This window comes from Sporobolomyces salmoneus (assembly GCF_050403485.1).
Source record: "Sporobolomyces salmoneus JCM6883 DNA, S_salmoneus_JCM6883_v1_ctg34, whole genome shotgun sequence".
Lineage (NCBI taxonomy): Eukaryota > Fungi > Basidiomycota > Microbotryomycetes > Sporidiobolales > Sporidiobolaceae > Sporobolomyces > Sporobolomyces salmoneus.
In genome coordinates, this window is record NW_027481129.1 from 145,614 (window position 1) to 157,994 (window position 12,381).

At 49.8% G+C, this 12,381-nt stretch overlaps 5 protein-coding genes across 5 annotated transcripts; 1 reads left to right on the forward strand and 4 right to left on the reverse strand.

Moving 5' to 3' along the window:
- Window positions 1–917: 917 nt before the first annotated feature.
- Window positions 918–2,515, reverse strand: JCM6883_005595 (3-hydroxyacyl-CoA dehydrogenase family protein; the record flags this gene model as incomplete). The annotated part of the gene is made up of 7 exons (XM_076633150.1): window positions 918–922; window positions 988–1,150; window positions 1,238–1,257; window positions 1,327–1,448; window positions 1,533–1,639; window positions 1,712–2,060; window positions 2,244–2,515. The coding sequence occupies 7 exons, from the start codon at window positions 2,513–2,515 to the stop codon at window positions 918–920; spliced, it is 1,038 nt and encodes a 345-aa protein (XP_076486905.1).
- A 363-nt stretch (window positions 2,516–2,878) lies between these two features.
- Window positions 2,879–6,371, reverse strand: JCM6883_005596 (sugar porter family MFS transporter; the record flags this gene model as incomplete). Its single annotated transcript, XM_076633151.1, has 15 exons — window positions 2,879–3,318; window positions 3,500–3,638; window positions 3,866–3,878; window positions 3,987–4,064; window positions 4,217–4,335; window positions 4,432–4,511; window positions 4,613–4,712; window positions 4,831–5,175; window positions 5,285–5,367; window positions 5,448–5,495; window positions 5,591–5,610; window positions 5,695–5,947; window positions 6,015–6,040; window positions 6,114–6,124; window positions 6,204–6,371. The coding sequence occupies 15 exons, from the start codon at window positions 6,369–6,371 to the stop codon at window positions 2,879–2,881; spliced, it is 1,923 nt and encodes a 640-aa protein (XP_076486906.1).
- A 286-nt stretch (window positions 6,372–6,657) lies between these two features.
- Window positions 6,658–8,709, forward strand: ALG7 (UDP-N-acetylglucosamine--dolichyl-phosphate N-acetylglucosaminephosphotransferase; the record flags this gene model as incomplete). Its single annotated transcript, XM_076633152.1, has 6 exons — window positions 6,658–6,938; window positions 7,005–7,330; window positions 7,424–7,552; window positions 7,645–7,730; window positions 7,807–8,072; window positions 8,190–8,709. 6 exons carry the CDS (start codon window positions 6,658–6,660, stop codon window positions 8,707–8,709), a joined length of 1,608 nt encoding a protein of 535 aa, XP_076486907.1.
- A 276-nt stretch (window positions 8,710–8,985) lies between these two features.
- SDH7 (Sdh7p) lies at window positions 8,986–9,752 on the reverse strand (the record flags this gene model as incomplete). Its single annotated transcript, XM_076633153.1, has 3 exons — window positions 8,986–9,165; window positions 9,251–9,439; window positions 9,567–9,752. The coding sequence occupies 3 exons, from the start codon at window positions 9,750–9,752 to the stop codon at window positions 8,986–8,988; spliced, it is 555 nt and encodes a 184-aa protein (XP_076486908.1).
- Window positions 9,753–10,830: 1,078 nt separating this feature from the next.
- Window positions 10,831–12,336, reverse strand: JCM6883_005599 (uncharacterized protein; the record flags this gene model as incomplete). Its single annotated transcript, XM_076633154.1, has 1 exon — window positions 10,831–12,336. The coding sequence occupies one exon, from the start codon at window positions 12,334–12,336 to the stop codon at window positions 10,831–10,833; it is 1,506 nt and encodes a 501-aa protein (XP_076486909.1).
- Between the last annotated feature and the right edge of the window lie 45 nt (window positions 12,337–12,381).

Genomic DNA, 12,381 nt, shown 5'->3' on the forward strand with positions numbered 1-12,381 from the left:
TTTGGGACAGTTTTTCTCGTCGTCTTCGTCGTATTCCCTCCTGTTCATCCTCCCCTCTTAGCTCGACCACCCTCACTGGGAGTCGAGGGTCAAGGTACCCAGTGAGTCAACCCCCTTTCGCCTTTTCTCCCTCGCACACTCCTCTTTCCACTCTTTTTCTCGCAGACCTCTCCTTCACAGTCACCTTCGAAGAACTTTTCACATGCCACGCTTTCCAGAGAGCTGGGCGTGACCCGGGGGCCCCAAGAATCGGACTAAGCTGACTTCTGCAACTCGTCCGAAGTGCGCGAGCGATAAACCTTTGTACTCGCTCCACACTTCGCTCTCGGTGGTCACAGAACGGTGCAGTCTAGTCCCATTCTTGTGGTTCTCTGGGTTACGTACTCACCTCGCTGGGATGAGGGACGTGTGGAGCGCTCTTCGAAGAATGACTGTGCTGGGTTGTGAATCGTTTTGCCGTTGCTCTTTTTTCTTCCCTTTTCTCCCCCTCCTGAGGTTCCAAAATGATGTTTATTATCGATATCCAACTGACGCATCAACGCGCAAGAAAGATACTGTAATCTACCTGACTGGAACTTACTCTACGGACTGTCTTGATTTTGCGAGATCTTCCAGCGCCGCTTTCCCAGTTGTCTTCCTCGTTTGCTTCGTCAAACGGCTCGCTGCCCTCTGGGGATGCCGTGTTACCTGTGGAGCAGCTACGAGTCAAGTGACTCCTCGTCGCGAACCAAAGAAGTAGCTGACGCGAAACAACTTCGAAACCGATGAAAATCCAGTCCCTCGAGAACTCATCTTCTGCTCTTCCCGGCAGCGCTTTCGTGCTTGATGGCTCTTGCTAACTGGGATCTTATCGTTTCACTCTTCTCTCTGTACAAGCAAATCAAACTCACAACAACCTTCACACCCCAATTCTCATCTTAGTCTGTTTCCCTCTCACAAACTATCGGTCAAGTCCCCACATCACACGAGATCGAGTCGAAGACTCACATTTGAAGAACCCTTCACCACTTTTCCTCCCCGTCTTACCCCCCTTTACCAACTCTTCCAATACGTCCACTTCTTCAACTGCTTTCGAGTCGATTTCTCCAGTTTCGACTCGTTCTTGTCTCCAACCTCGGGCGATATGAGAGAGGGTATCCAATCCTACAAACTGTTTTCCCTCCGTCCGTTTCTCAAGGAGGTATCAGTATTCGCGCGCGCGGGAGAGGGAGAGAGAGAGGAAAAGGAGAAAACGAACGTCTGATAATTCGAGAGGACCTAACCGACAAGAATGAGGTTAGTAGGAGAAAGAGGAGAGATGAGGAGATGAGGGGGAGGGAGACGTACCCATTGGTAATCCCGCGCCTAATTTCATCGCCGTATCGATATCCTCCGCTGTCGCATCTCCTCTCTCGTACATCCTAATCGCTTCCAACATGTAAGGTACCAATAATCGATTCACTATGAATCTATTCCTCACTCACTCCGGACGAGTCAGCCTCGACAAGAAGGAGGGAGAAGGAGAAGGGAGAGAGGGAAGGGAGAGGACGTACCCAGGAGTATCTTTACAAGTTACTGGGGATTTCTTCATTCGTTTACAGAGTTCGAGGAGGGATTGCATTACTTGTGAATCAGTCTTCTCCGTAGCGATCAATTCAACCTGTTCATTAAAACCACTCAATCGTCTGAGCTCAATCCTCTCTCGCAATTAAAGTGAGAGTATGAGACTCACGAGTTTCATCTGCGGTACTGGATTGAACGCATGAAACCCCGCAAACCTCGTCTTCCTACTCTCACTAACTCCCTCCGCAATCTTCGTAATACTCAAACTACTCGTATTACTCGCGAACCTAGTTTCCTTCGGACTCAACTCGTCCAATCTTCTGAACAACTCTTGTTTAGTTTCGAGGTGTTCGACAATCGCTTCGATTACGAGATCCGAAGAAGCGACGGCAGATTGCGCGGAAGTAGTGGTCGAGAGGTTCGAGAAGACGGAATCGATGAAGGCTTGTTGGGCGGTTGAATCGTCGGCGTGTTTTTTGCGAGCGATACGGGTGAGGGATTTCGTAATGATTGAACGTCTACACAAACCCCCGTCACACGCACAGTTCCAGTCAGTTCATTAATAGCGAAAAGAGAGTTGAACGTCGAAACAAGCTCGAGCGGAAGTGTGTCTCTCCTCTCCTCTTTTTCTCCTTCTCGTTCCAACTGACTCGAACGCCCCGAGACGGAGTCCAATTAAAGAAAGAGAGTATAGAACTAACCCATTCTCCAAAGCCCTCTCACTAACATCCGTCATAACCACCTTGACTCCATTCATCGCCGCAACTTGCGCAATTCCAGCTCCCATCAACCCGGCACCAAACACCGTCAAGTTATCGATCGAGGGTGCTTGACCCGTCGTGCCATTCGAGAGGGAGGAAGAGGAGGTTGAAAACGATTGTTGAAGAGTGGGGGTGGAGCGGCTGAGGAAACGAGAAGAGGAGGAGGAGGAGGAGAGTACGGTAGGTCGGAGGAAGACGCGCAGGAGCGACATCTTGAAGTGCTGAGGAAGGTGGAAGAAGGGAGAGAAGAAGAACGTCTAAAACCGGCGACTCGCGAGTTTGTAGCCGAGGTAAGATACGGAATTTCTCGCGGGTCTTCGTGAGGGCACAACTTCAGGGTGTGACCATTCGGTAGAGAGAAACAATATGAACAAAGGGAGAGAAAAAAGTAAATCTAGAAAAACAAAATTCGAAAAAATGTGAGAAGAATCAGGAGTTTCCAGCTCCCGCTTGGTAGAGAAAGGTGTCGAGGTCGATGCGATAGAACAGCAGCAGAAAGAGTCGAGAGAGAGAAAAGGGGAAGAAACTATCTACATCCACAGCACGAATCGACGAGAACCCCTTCTTTCGTTTCTTTATCTCGCAATCGCCGACTCTTCATCCTCATCCTCACTCGTCGTCGTCGCGTCCTGTCTAACACTCTGATAATTCCTCCTCGTTCCTCCGAGTCCTGGCGTTCCTGGTCTACTCGCTCTTCCTCCCGTGCTGCTCCCATTCAAACTCACCTGACTCGCACTCCCCTGCCTTCCATGTTTCCACCATTCCCTCACTCCCTCCACCCCTGGTCCTCCTTTGCCCGGTAGCGACGCACTGCCCGAAAGAGTTCTCTCGTGTCTTCGAGGTCGATGAGCGAGTTTCGGAGGTTCAGATTCCGAAGAATGTTCGTGAGGTTGTCCGCGTCTGAATCCGGGATGAGAGATTGAACGACGGAGTGGAGCTCCGTCGAGTCCAGGAAGGGAATGATGAGAGGTGGAAGAAAGAAGAGGTCGAAGGGGTTGGTCCCCGAACAATTCATCTGGAAACGAGCGAACGAAACGAGAGTGAGTGAGTGAGTGAGCAAAATGAACCGAACGAACGAAGGTTGAGTTTGAAAACGAGGTTCCCGATCGAGTCTCCCGAGGACTTCTCACTCATCCAGCAAAAAGAGAGAGAGAGAGAGCAGGAAAGAAAGAAAGAGAGAGGAGCGAGAGACTTACCCATTTCCTCCAAAGGAACTCCCATTGTTTCGGGATACGTGAAATAAACCAAAATGAACGACAAGACACAGAACCCTGCATGCATCGGATACAAGCGCCAACGAATCGCTTCTTGTAAGATTGGAGTTGCTTCACCGACCTAGAGAGAGAGAGAGAGAGAGAGAGAAAGCGAGGTGCGAACGAGCTCCTCGATGTCAGTGATTGAGCATAGGAGAAGAGAAGGGACTAGAGAGGGTGGACGTACGAGGAAATTCTACGAGAGAGAGAGAGAAGGAGTAAGTAAAGGGCAAGAAGATGAAACGTCAGTCGGTCGTGCTCTCGCTAAGAACAGAGCAGAGCAGAGAGAGAGAGAGAAAAGACACATACGAATGCCCAATTCCTACGATTCGAAACAGAGAGCACTCAATCAGCTTCCTCCCCAACTCGAAACGACCTCGTAGTAGTAGAGAAAGAAGGAAAGAGAGCGAGCGAGGAGAGGAGGACTCACGAAGCCGTACTCAAACTAACTCCTTTAACCCTAAACGCATTCGGTAAAATCTCCGGAGGGTACAACCACGGGATCGGTCTACAGTTATTCTCATTCCCATCTTGGCATCAGCATACCATCTTTCCTTCTCGGTTCTCCCTCGCTGACGCAACCCGAGAGTGAGAGAGAATTGGGAGAAAAAGTCTCTAGAGAGCGAGAGAAGAGAGAGGGAATAGGGAACTGGAACTGACCCCCAAGAGTACCCAAACGCCGCATTGTAAACGATGACGCTCGTGACGACCGCCACAGGAGTATAAGATTGATCCAAATAGAGGAAGAATCCAACCAAAGTTAAAGCGATCGCCATTGCCTATAGATAGATCATCCAAACATTTTCCCTACTCTTTCAGTGTCTGTTGCCGAAGTTCAGGAGTACGAGAGAGGGAGAGAGGGAGAGGGGACGTACGGTTGCACCGGAGAGGAGAATGACTCGTCTCCCGAGAGTATCGACGAGGTACCAAGTTGGGATCGTACTCAATACGTAAACTTTTTTCACTCAATTCGCTCCACTCAGTCAGTTACAACTGTCCCCTCGCCCTCGCGAGGGAGGAAGAGAGGAAAGAAGGGGAGAAGGGAGAAGGACGTACTGATTCCATTAATTCCAGTCATGAAAATTGCGTCTCTACCGATCCAACCTGCTGATTCGAATACCAATGGAGCGTAATACGAGATTACATTGATACCATTCTAAACGCAGTGACACATCCATTCATCAGTCAGTACTGTCGCTCCTTTCGGTTTCTGGGCGGGCAGCGAAGCAAAACCTCTCTTTCTTTTGAATGAGTAAGTGGAGTGGGAGACTCACGAGTTGAGCGAACGCTTGAGCCGAAACGGCCAGCAATACTCTCCCTCTATACCTCTTCCACATACTCCTATAACTCCTTTCCCCCATTTCCCTCTCCAAAAACACATTCTCTTTAATCTCCCTAAACTCTTCCTTCGCCCTCTCGTTCTCCGGGTTCCCATCCCCATGCAAATCTGCCAACACACTCATGCCCTCGTCGTCGAGGTCCATATCGAGTAACCAACGAGGAGATTCAGGGATGAAGAAGGAACCGATCGCGAGGATTAGACCGATGATGCATTGGATGAAGAGAGGGAATCGCCACGATAGGTCAGAGGTTAGGTAAGAGGAGAAATAATCAATCCACTATATGAGAAACGAGAGACGAAGTGAGTGTTCACTTCACGGAGGAAGAAGGAGAAACGTTGAACTTGCGATGGAAGAACAATAGCCGACTACGTAGAGACGAGAGAACACAGGGTGTCAGTCTTTCCCATTGGACCTCACGAGAGAGATCGGCGAGAGAAGAGAGAGTTCTACCTATATTCAAAGTGAATTCTGAACGAAAAAATGAAGAAAGCAAGGTCAGCTCGATAGGCAGGTTTGATTTCGAGAAGCGAAAAGGAGAGAGAGCTTACCGATACAAGCCAGTCTACCTCGATGTTCAGCTGGAGAGATTTCGGATTCTACGAGCGAAGGAAGGGAAACGAAAGAATCAGCTCCGAGCTTTACCCAATTGCCATCGTTTTCAGTGCTTCTCGGGACAGACAGAGTGACTTACGGTAAACCGGTACTGCCATACTGTACGCAGCCCGAGAAACAACGAAGACACGCATCAGCCAAAGCGGAAAGTCCTCGTTCTTCGTTCATTCTCGTTCAACGTACCTCAAAAACCCAACTCCATTCCCAGCGAGTACCCTTCCAAGTACCATCATCCTAAACCCATTCGACCAACTCTGAAACACTCCTCCGACCGTAAACAAACTAGCTCCCATCAGTATAGTCGCCCTCCTTCCGAAAATGTCTCCGACTCTTCCGGCGAGGATAGAGGTAATGAAAGCTCCGATTTCGAGGATTGCGACCATCGTCGCGAGCTCGAAGCGGGTAGGTTGGTGGAAATAGGCTTTGAAATAGGGACCTAACGCGCGAAGGAGGGCGTTAGAGAGAGCGGGGGATGGGAGAAAGAGGAGAGGAAGGAGACGAACCGGTGATTATACCGGACATGACTCCTCTACATCGCAATGTCGTCTATATCAGTACTGGACTCTGTACACGACAGAGAGAGAAAGAAAGTAAAGACAGACTGATCATAACCCTGCGAAAAACTCCAAAAAAAACCTCAGCTCAGCTCTCATTCTTTTCACCAACCCAAACGAAGAGTTTCGTGTACGTACGAACAAAAAGACTCCTAAACTCGCAAACAATGAAACCTGTAACAATAATTTCCTACTACTTCCCACTCCATTCGGTGCTTCATCCTCGGCGGTCCTATCTTCTGGATCCGAGTCGTGATCATGGTCGTCGTGGATTGGTAGTTGCACGTGGTGATGACTCCCAGTCATACTTGCGTTAGGGACCGGGAGAGAGAGGAAAGGAGGAATTGATGATGACACGCGAGAAGGAGAGGAGGAAGTCGCGGTCGAATGCTTGAGAGTTCCTTGCGCGCGCCCGCTTGATCGGTCTATTTGATCCGTCACTGTCGGTTGCCTAGAATGCAGTTGTCGTTCTGTGAGAGAGGAAGGGAAGAGCTCCTCTCCCCACGAATCCGAATTCCCTTTCCCTTCATCATCATCTCTTTCTTTCCCTCTTCTCCTCTCATACCTTCCTTCGGTACTCTTGGCACCTCACATGACTCTCGCCGTCATACCTCCTCCTCCGAATCCAACACAATCAAACTCGCCCTCGAATGAACCAACCCTAACTCTCCTCCTTTCTCTGTTCCTCTCGTCTCTCGCTTATTTCCTCACTTCTCAACTCGTCCCTTTCCTCTCTAATGATTTGATCGAAAAGGGATTGAGGGGTAGGGATATGTTGAAACCCGGTTTCACTCGCCAACCGGACTCTGAGCCTCAAGAGGGTGAAGTTCGGGAGGGAGAAGAGGAGGAGGAATTACCTGGTCGGAAATGGATGTACGTTCACTTTCTCACTTGGAAGGTAGAGAGGAGATGAGAGCTGATAATGGGAGAAGGGACTAGACCTGAAGCTACAGGAGTTATTGGTGCGAGCGTTTATATTCTCCTTTTATCACTTTTCGCTCCACTTCCCTATCTCTCCTCTCTTCTCCCATCGTCCTCCTCTTCCTCCGACTTCTCAACAACGACCTCAGGAGGAGGAGGAGGAGGAGGAGGAGGAGGAGGTTATTCGACAACGACGACGACGACTCTAGAGGGATCCCTAAATTTCCCACATCACTCGTTTTCGAGTTATTTGGCAAGTTTGTTGAGTTTGTTGATCGCGATTTTCTTGGGTTTTTGCGATGATGTATTCGATATAAGATGGAGGTTTAAATTACCTATACCCCGTACGTTCTCCTCTCTCTCTCTCTCTCTCTCTTCCCAGCGTAATTCGGGTCCGAGCAAGAAAACTGAATCTTGGGAGTTTGAGGATCATACAGTGATTGCGAGCGTACCTCTCCTAGTTACCTACGCAGCAGGACACGGAGTAACCGACGTAGTAATCCCCAACCTATTCGGTCTCAGGATATTATTAAATGTAGTTTCAACAAATGGAGTTTTACATCTCGGTTCGTTTTTTTCTCTCTCATCCTCTCTTCTCTCTCTCCTTACTAGCATACAAGTGATTGACCTGACGCTTCATCTACGTTCACTCCCCCAGGTTGGATGTATTATCTCTACATGTCACTCCTCTCGACATTCTGTACAAATTCTATAAACATTCTCGCCGGAATCAATGGGGTCGAAGTAAGCTTATCCCATCCCATCTCCTCTCCTCCCATATCTCCTTCCTCCTACTGAATCCTGTCGGTTGCGTGCGTAGGTCTCTCAAGCCCTAATAATTTCCCTCTCCCTAATCCTCAACGACCTCCTCTACCTTCCCTTCTCTCCCTCGCTTCTTCTCTCCCTGCTCCCTTCCTCCCTCCTCTCAAACCTCCCAGAAGCGTTCGTTAAGCAAGTGGAGAGTATGGGACCTTGGTCATTCGGGTTCAGTAACGGGAGTAGCGAGTTGGAGGATCGACATTTGTTTAGTTTGTATTTCATGTTACCGCTCGTTGGGGTCTGCTTCGGGTTGCTTAAGCATAATTGGTACGTCTTGCTCCCTTCGTATCTCCTCCTCGCTCCCTTCTCTCCCTGGAACTCGTTTACGAGCACGCTCCTGCAGTCAACTTACTTAGTCTCGCTCGCTCGCGCTCACTCGACTAGGTATCCATCCCGGGCATTCATCGGAGACACATTCTGTTATTTCTCCGGCATGTCCTTCGCCGTAACCTCGATCTTATCCCACTATTCAAAAACCCTCTTGCTCTTCTTCCTCCCCCAAATCTTCAATTTCCTCTACTCGTGTCCTCAATTGTTTGGGTTCGTACCTTGTCCCCGTCACCGACTACCCAGGTTCGATGAAAAGAGTGGGTTATTGGAGCCGAGTTGGGCGGTTGTGAGACCGAGGAATCTACGGACGACGAGGGAGAAGATTGGGGTGGGAATCCTTCTCGCGGCGGAGAAGGTCGGATTAGTAGGATTGAGGAGAAGTAAAGAGGGTGGGGGTGAGGTGGAAGGATGTACGAACCTAACGATCTTGAATTTGATCCTACTTTGGAGAGGGAAAACGAGGGAGGATAAATTGTGTTGGTGTTTGATTGGGATTCAGTGTATCGGGAGTGCGGTGGGATTTGGAGTTAGGTATGGATTAGGTGGGTGGGTTTATGGTGGAGATAGACGATAGAAAGGAAAACTTCGATGGGATGGGATCCGAATGAAAAAGAAAATAAACTTACCGTTTTTCGATTGGGTTACGATAGAGAGACAGAGGAGCCTTCGACCGAGCTCGAAGGGTGTGGGTAGACTGAGCTTGAAGGAGCAAATCGAACCGGGGCTTTTTCCAAGGGACTGTAGGCGCGAGAAAATAGAAACCCGAAACATTGTCTCTTTTCTTTCTCTGTCACGCCCGTTTCTTTCTCAGTACTGCGATATCTTTCTTCTTTTTTTCAACCGAACTCCTCTACTGAGGCCCTCGTTCCCCCCTACCCTTCCCCAAATCCGGCACGACTTCCCCCGTCGGAATCCCTTCTTGCGTTTGTCCCTTCTCCTCCAACATCCTCTTCCTCTCTTCTTCCGTCATGTAAACTTCTTTCGTCGCTTGGAACAACTCGTACAGTTGTCCGATTTGTTCAGCTGACAACTGTATTCTCACACAAGGTTTCCGGTCTCACGGGTCAGTCGATTGAGTTCGAGGGAGAAGGGAGAGGAGGAGAGAGGGGACGTACGGATTCAAGAATGGAAGGATCTAAAGTTTGTCCAGGTAGTGACTTTGAATCCGCCGCTGAAGACGAGGAAGAGCTGAAGGAGGTAGAGGGTAATTGGGATTCATGAAAATCTAAATATTTCTTCCATTCCGACAAGAACCCCACGATATGTAGCGGGTTATCTGTCGATCTAGTTCTTCTGAATTCTGCCTGTTCACCCATCCCATCCCGTCAGCTTTCTGTTCATCGGATGCATTCGGATCGCTCGAGGAGAGTCGAGGTTTTTGTGGCGCCCACCTCGACCACCTCAGGCAAAGAGAGAGCTGAAGGGACTGACCTTGACGTAATCATCCCCCATAACCCTCAATTCGATCGGTAACACTTTCCTATGTACCCTCAATAACCGACGATAGAGCGCTAAAGGAGGTAGTAACTCTTTCGCGATTTCCGAAGTCGCATTCAACGGGATTGATGTGATTCCCGATTGGAGCGCTAGGAGTCGGAGTGAGGGGCGGAAAGACATGGAGTGCGAGGAGTCGGAGGCGAGGGGAGAGAGGGGAGAAGGGAAAGGAGATGAGGAATTTCGGGGAGAGGGTTTAGATGTGGACTCTTCAGATCGAACACGACTATATGACAAATAGACCGTACTGCAGCACTAATGAACGCTCATTGATACGCCCTAGCTGGATCCGACTGTCACTCCCTCCTTCGACCTCGTCCACAAAAGTTCACTCATCTTTACCAACCCTCTCATCCAGCTGTTTCGTTGCTCTTGCTGGGAGTGCAGTATATCACTCGCAAAGTGCTGGGAGAAGGACCTGCTCGGAGATTCGAATGGTCCCACGGGCTTCGTCAGCTCCGGCGAAAGAATCGTTTTCTGCCTGACCTCTCGTTCTGCCTCTTTTAAAGGGTAGGGACCGAATCGAACACTTTACGAAGCTTAGGAGTATTTCGCCTGACTGTCGAACTGCGCCGGGACTCCGGCGATGAGAGCAGCGGAGCGGGACGGCATCGAAAGATTGAACCAGAGGAGTCTTCTTCGCTATTCTCAAGCGCTCTGCGACAGTTCGTCGGCTTCGGGTCTTCCGTACACGATTCGAAGCTACAGAACGCAGCCCTCTCTGGCAGGACACGGCGCCCGAGCAAACCGTGGGATAATGAACGCGAATCAGTCGATTTGTCTTTTTTGCCTCGCCGTTACTCCTGTCTCCGTCCGATCGTTCGAGCTGCAGTACTGCAGAGTGCTCAGGGAATCGTCCTTGGTGTAGCCTACCTAAAACCCCGTGAACAGTTTTGAAAGGAAGCAGTCGTCGCTCAGCGGGAACAACACCGTTCAAACTTGAGCCAAAGGATGCGTGTGTCAATCGAGTGAATCTGGAACAATGGAGCACTGAGCTCGTGGCGCCTAAAGGAAGGCATGACGGAGACAAGAAAGAGGGAACATAGATAATTGCAGAGATAACCTTCAGACATAAGTCGCAGCTAAACTTTCGAAGGAATTCAGCAGGCCATCCAAGAGCGTAAGAGATGTAGACACAGAGTACTCACACAATTGTTCCTCAGCTCTCCTGAGACTCCCGACTGTGATCCGAATAATCACTCTACTCCGAACGATCGCTCTCTTCTTCTACCTCTGAGTTTCCATAATCCGATTTTATCTTGAGCCTCAATCCGTATACAGGACAATTCGTCGTTCTGCCGACTTTGAGTTTGACCTCGAACCATTCGAGATCCTCCCAGTCGAAGTCGTCGTCGAGATTTACTTCGAGTCTGTCGATGTCGATTCCCTCCTTTTTGGCGAGAGTGAGGGCATGTCTCAACGATTGCTTGAAACCGCGGTAGTAGAGTGCTCCGACTGCTCGATTGTAAAATTCGAGGATGGCGAGCTGGAAAACTTCGATTAAATGCCAGAGATTACTTTTGACGATGAGACCGTTTGCTCGAGCCTTCTTCTCCATTGCGATGACTTGCGGTAGAATGTCCGAGAGCTCCGAGAGTGTAAGAGCCCAAGGGAGCTCCCGATCGCTCATAACGACCGACCCCTCATCGTCTAGATTAACCCCAAAACCTCTCCCGGTAGTTGAAATCTTCCTCGGCTTCCCGAATCTCGAAATCCTCCATGCCTTGACATGCTTCGAAGTCGAGAGTAAGGACGCGGAGGCGCGGTAAGAGGTGAAGGTTTTCCAGGAGTTGATCCAGATTCGGACGTTGTTGTTCTTCATAACAGGGACCTGAGTAGGAGAGACCGAGGGAGATAAGACTAGAGAGGTTGAGAAGATGGGTCTGGAACGAAGTTGATACGAAGCGAAGGTCGAGGTGGACGTCCTGAAGATTCGAGAATCGGGGAAGGAGTTGGTCGATTTCTTCTTGAGGGAAATAAGGTAACCCCACGTGGAGGCGCAGGGACAGAAGTTTTGTATCGAACATGTCGAGAAGGGAAGCAGAGAGACTAGATGGTGGATCTGGACGTCGAGAGAAGAGATGGACGCCGTGGGGAAGAACCGGAGAAGTCGAGCTGTAGCTGGAGCGGTCGGAGCGGAATCAGATCGGATCGCAACTTGGAGCACTTGGCGAGCTGTCTTTGACGTTTGCGCCTCCTCCTCCTCCTCCTCCTCCTCCATGACTTGGACTGAGGATACTTCGACGAGGCGGAGAGTGGGAATTTGTTTCAAACGTTCAACGATGGCGAGAGTTAGAGGTGAATTGGGTAGGCGATAGACCCGAAGTGCAGGTAGAAGTTCTGGTAGTCTCAAGAACTCGATGGTGGTGGCTTCGTCGCCATCGAAATCGAGTTCGAGCAGATTCGGCAAATAGGACAAAATTGCGCGACAACCGTATGTTCCGGGTCGCAGAGATCCCAGATAGCTCCATCGGAGGTTCCTTACGTATTGTCCTTTGTGTCGAATAGGCGATAGCTTAGAAATGAGCAGGGTGATCGTTTCCCACGAGTGAATGATGACCGTGCGATAAAGTGCTCGTTCTTGCGAAACGAGGAGAGACTTGGAGATTGGACGAGTTGTCAATTTTGAGCCCCAGAACGTAACCGGGTTCGCGAGTTCGAAGATGAGGTCGAGGAGTTCAATGGGCAAGCGAGAGAGGGAATCCATTTCGACCTGTTCGCGAGCGGGAGAGAGTTCAGTTTCAAAAGGTTA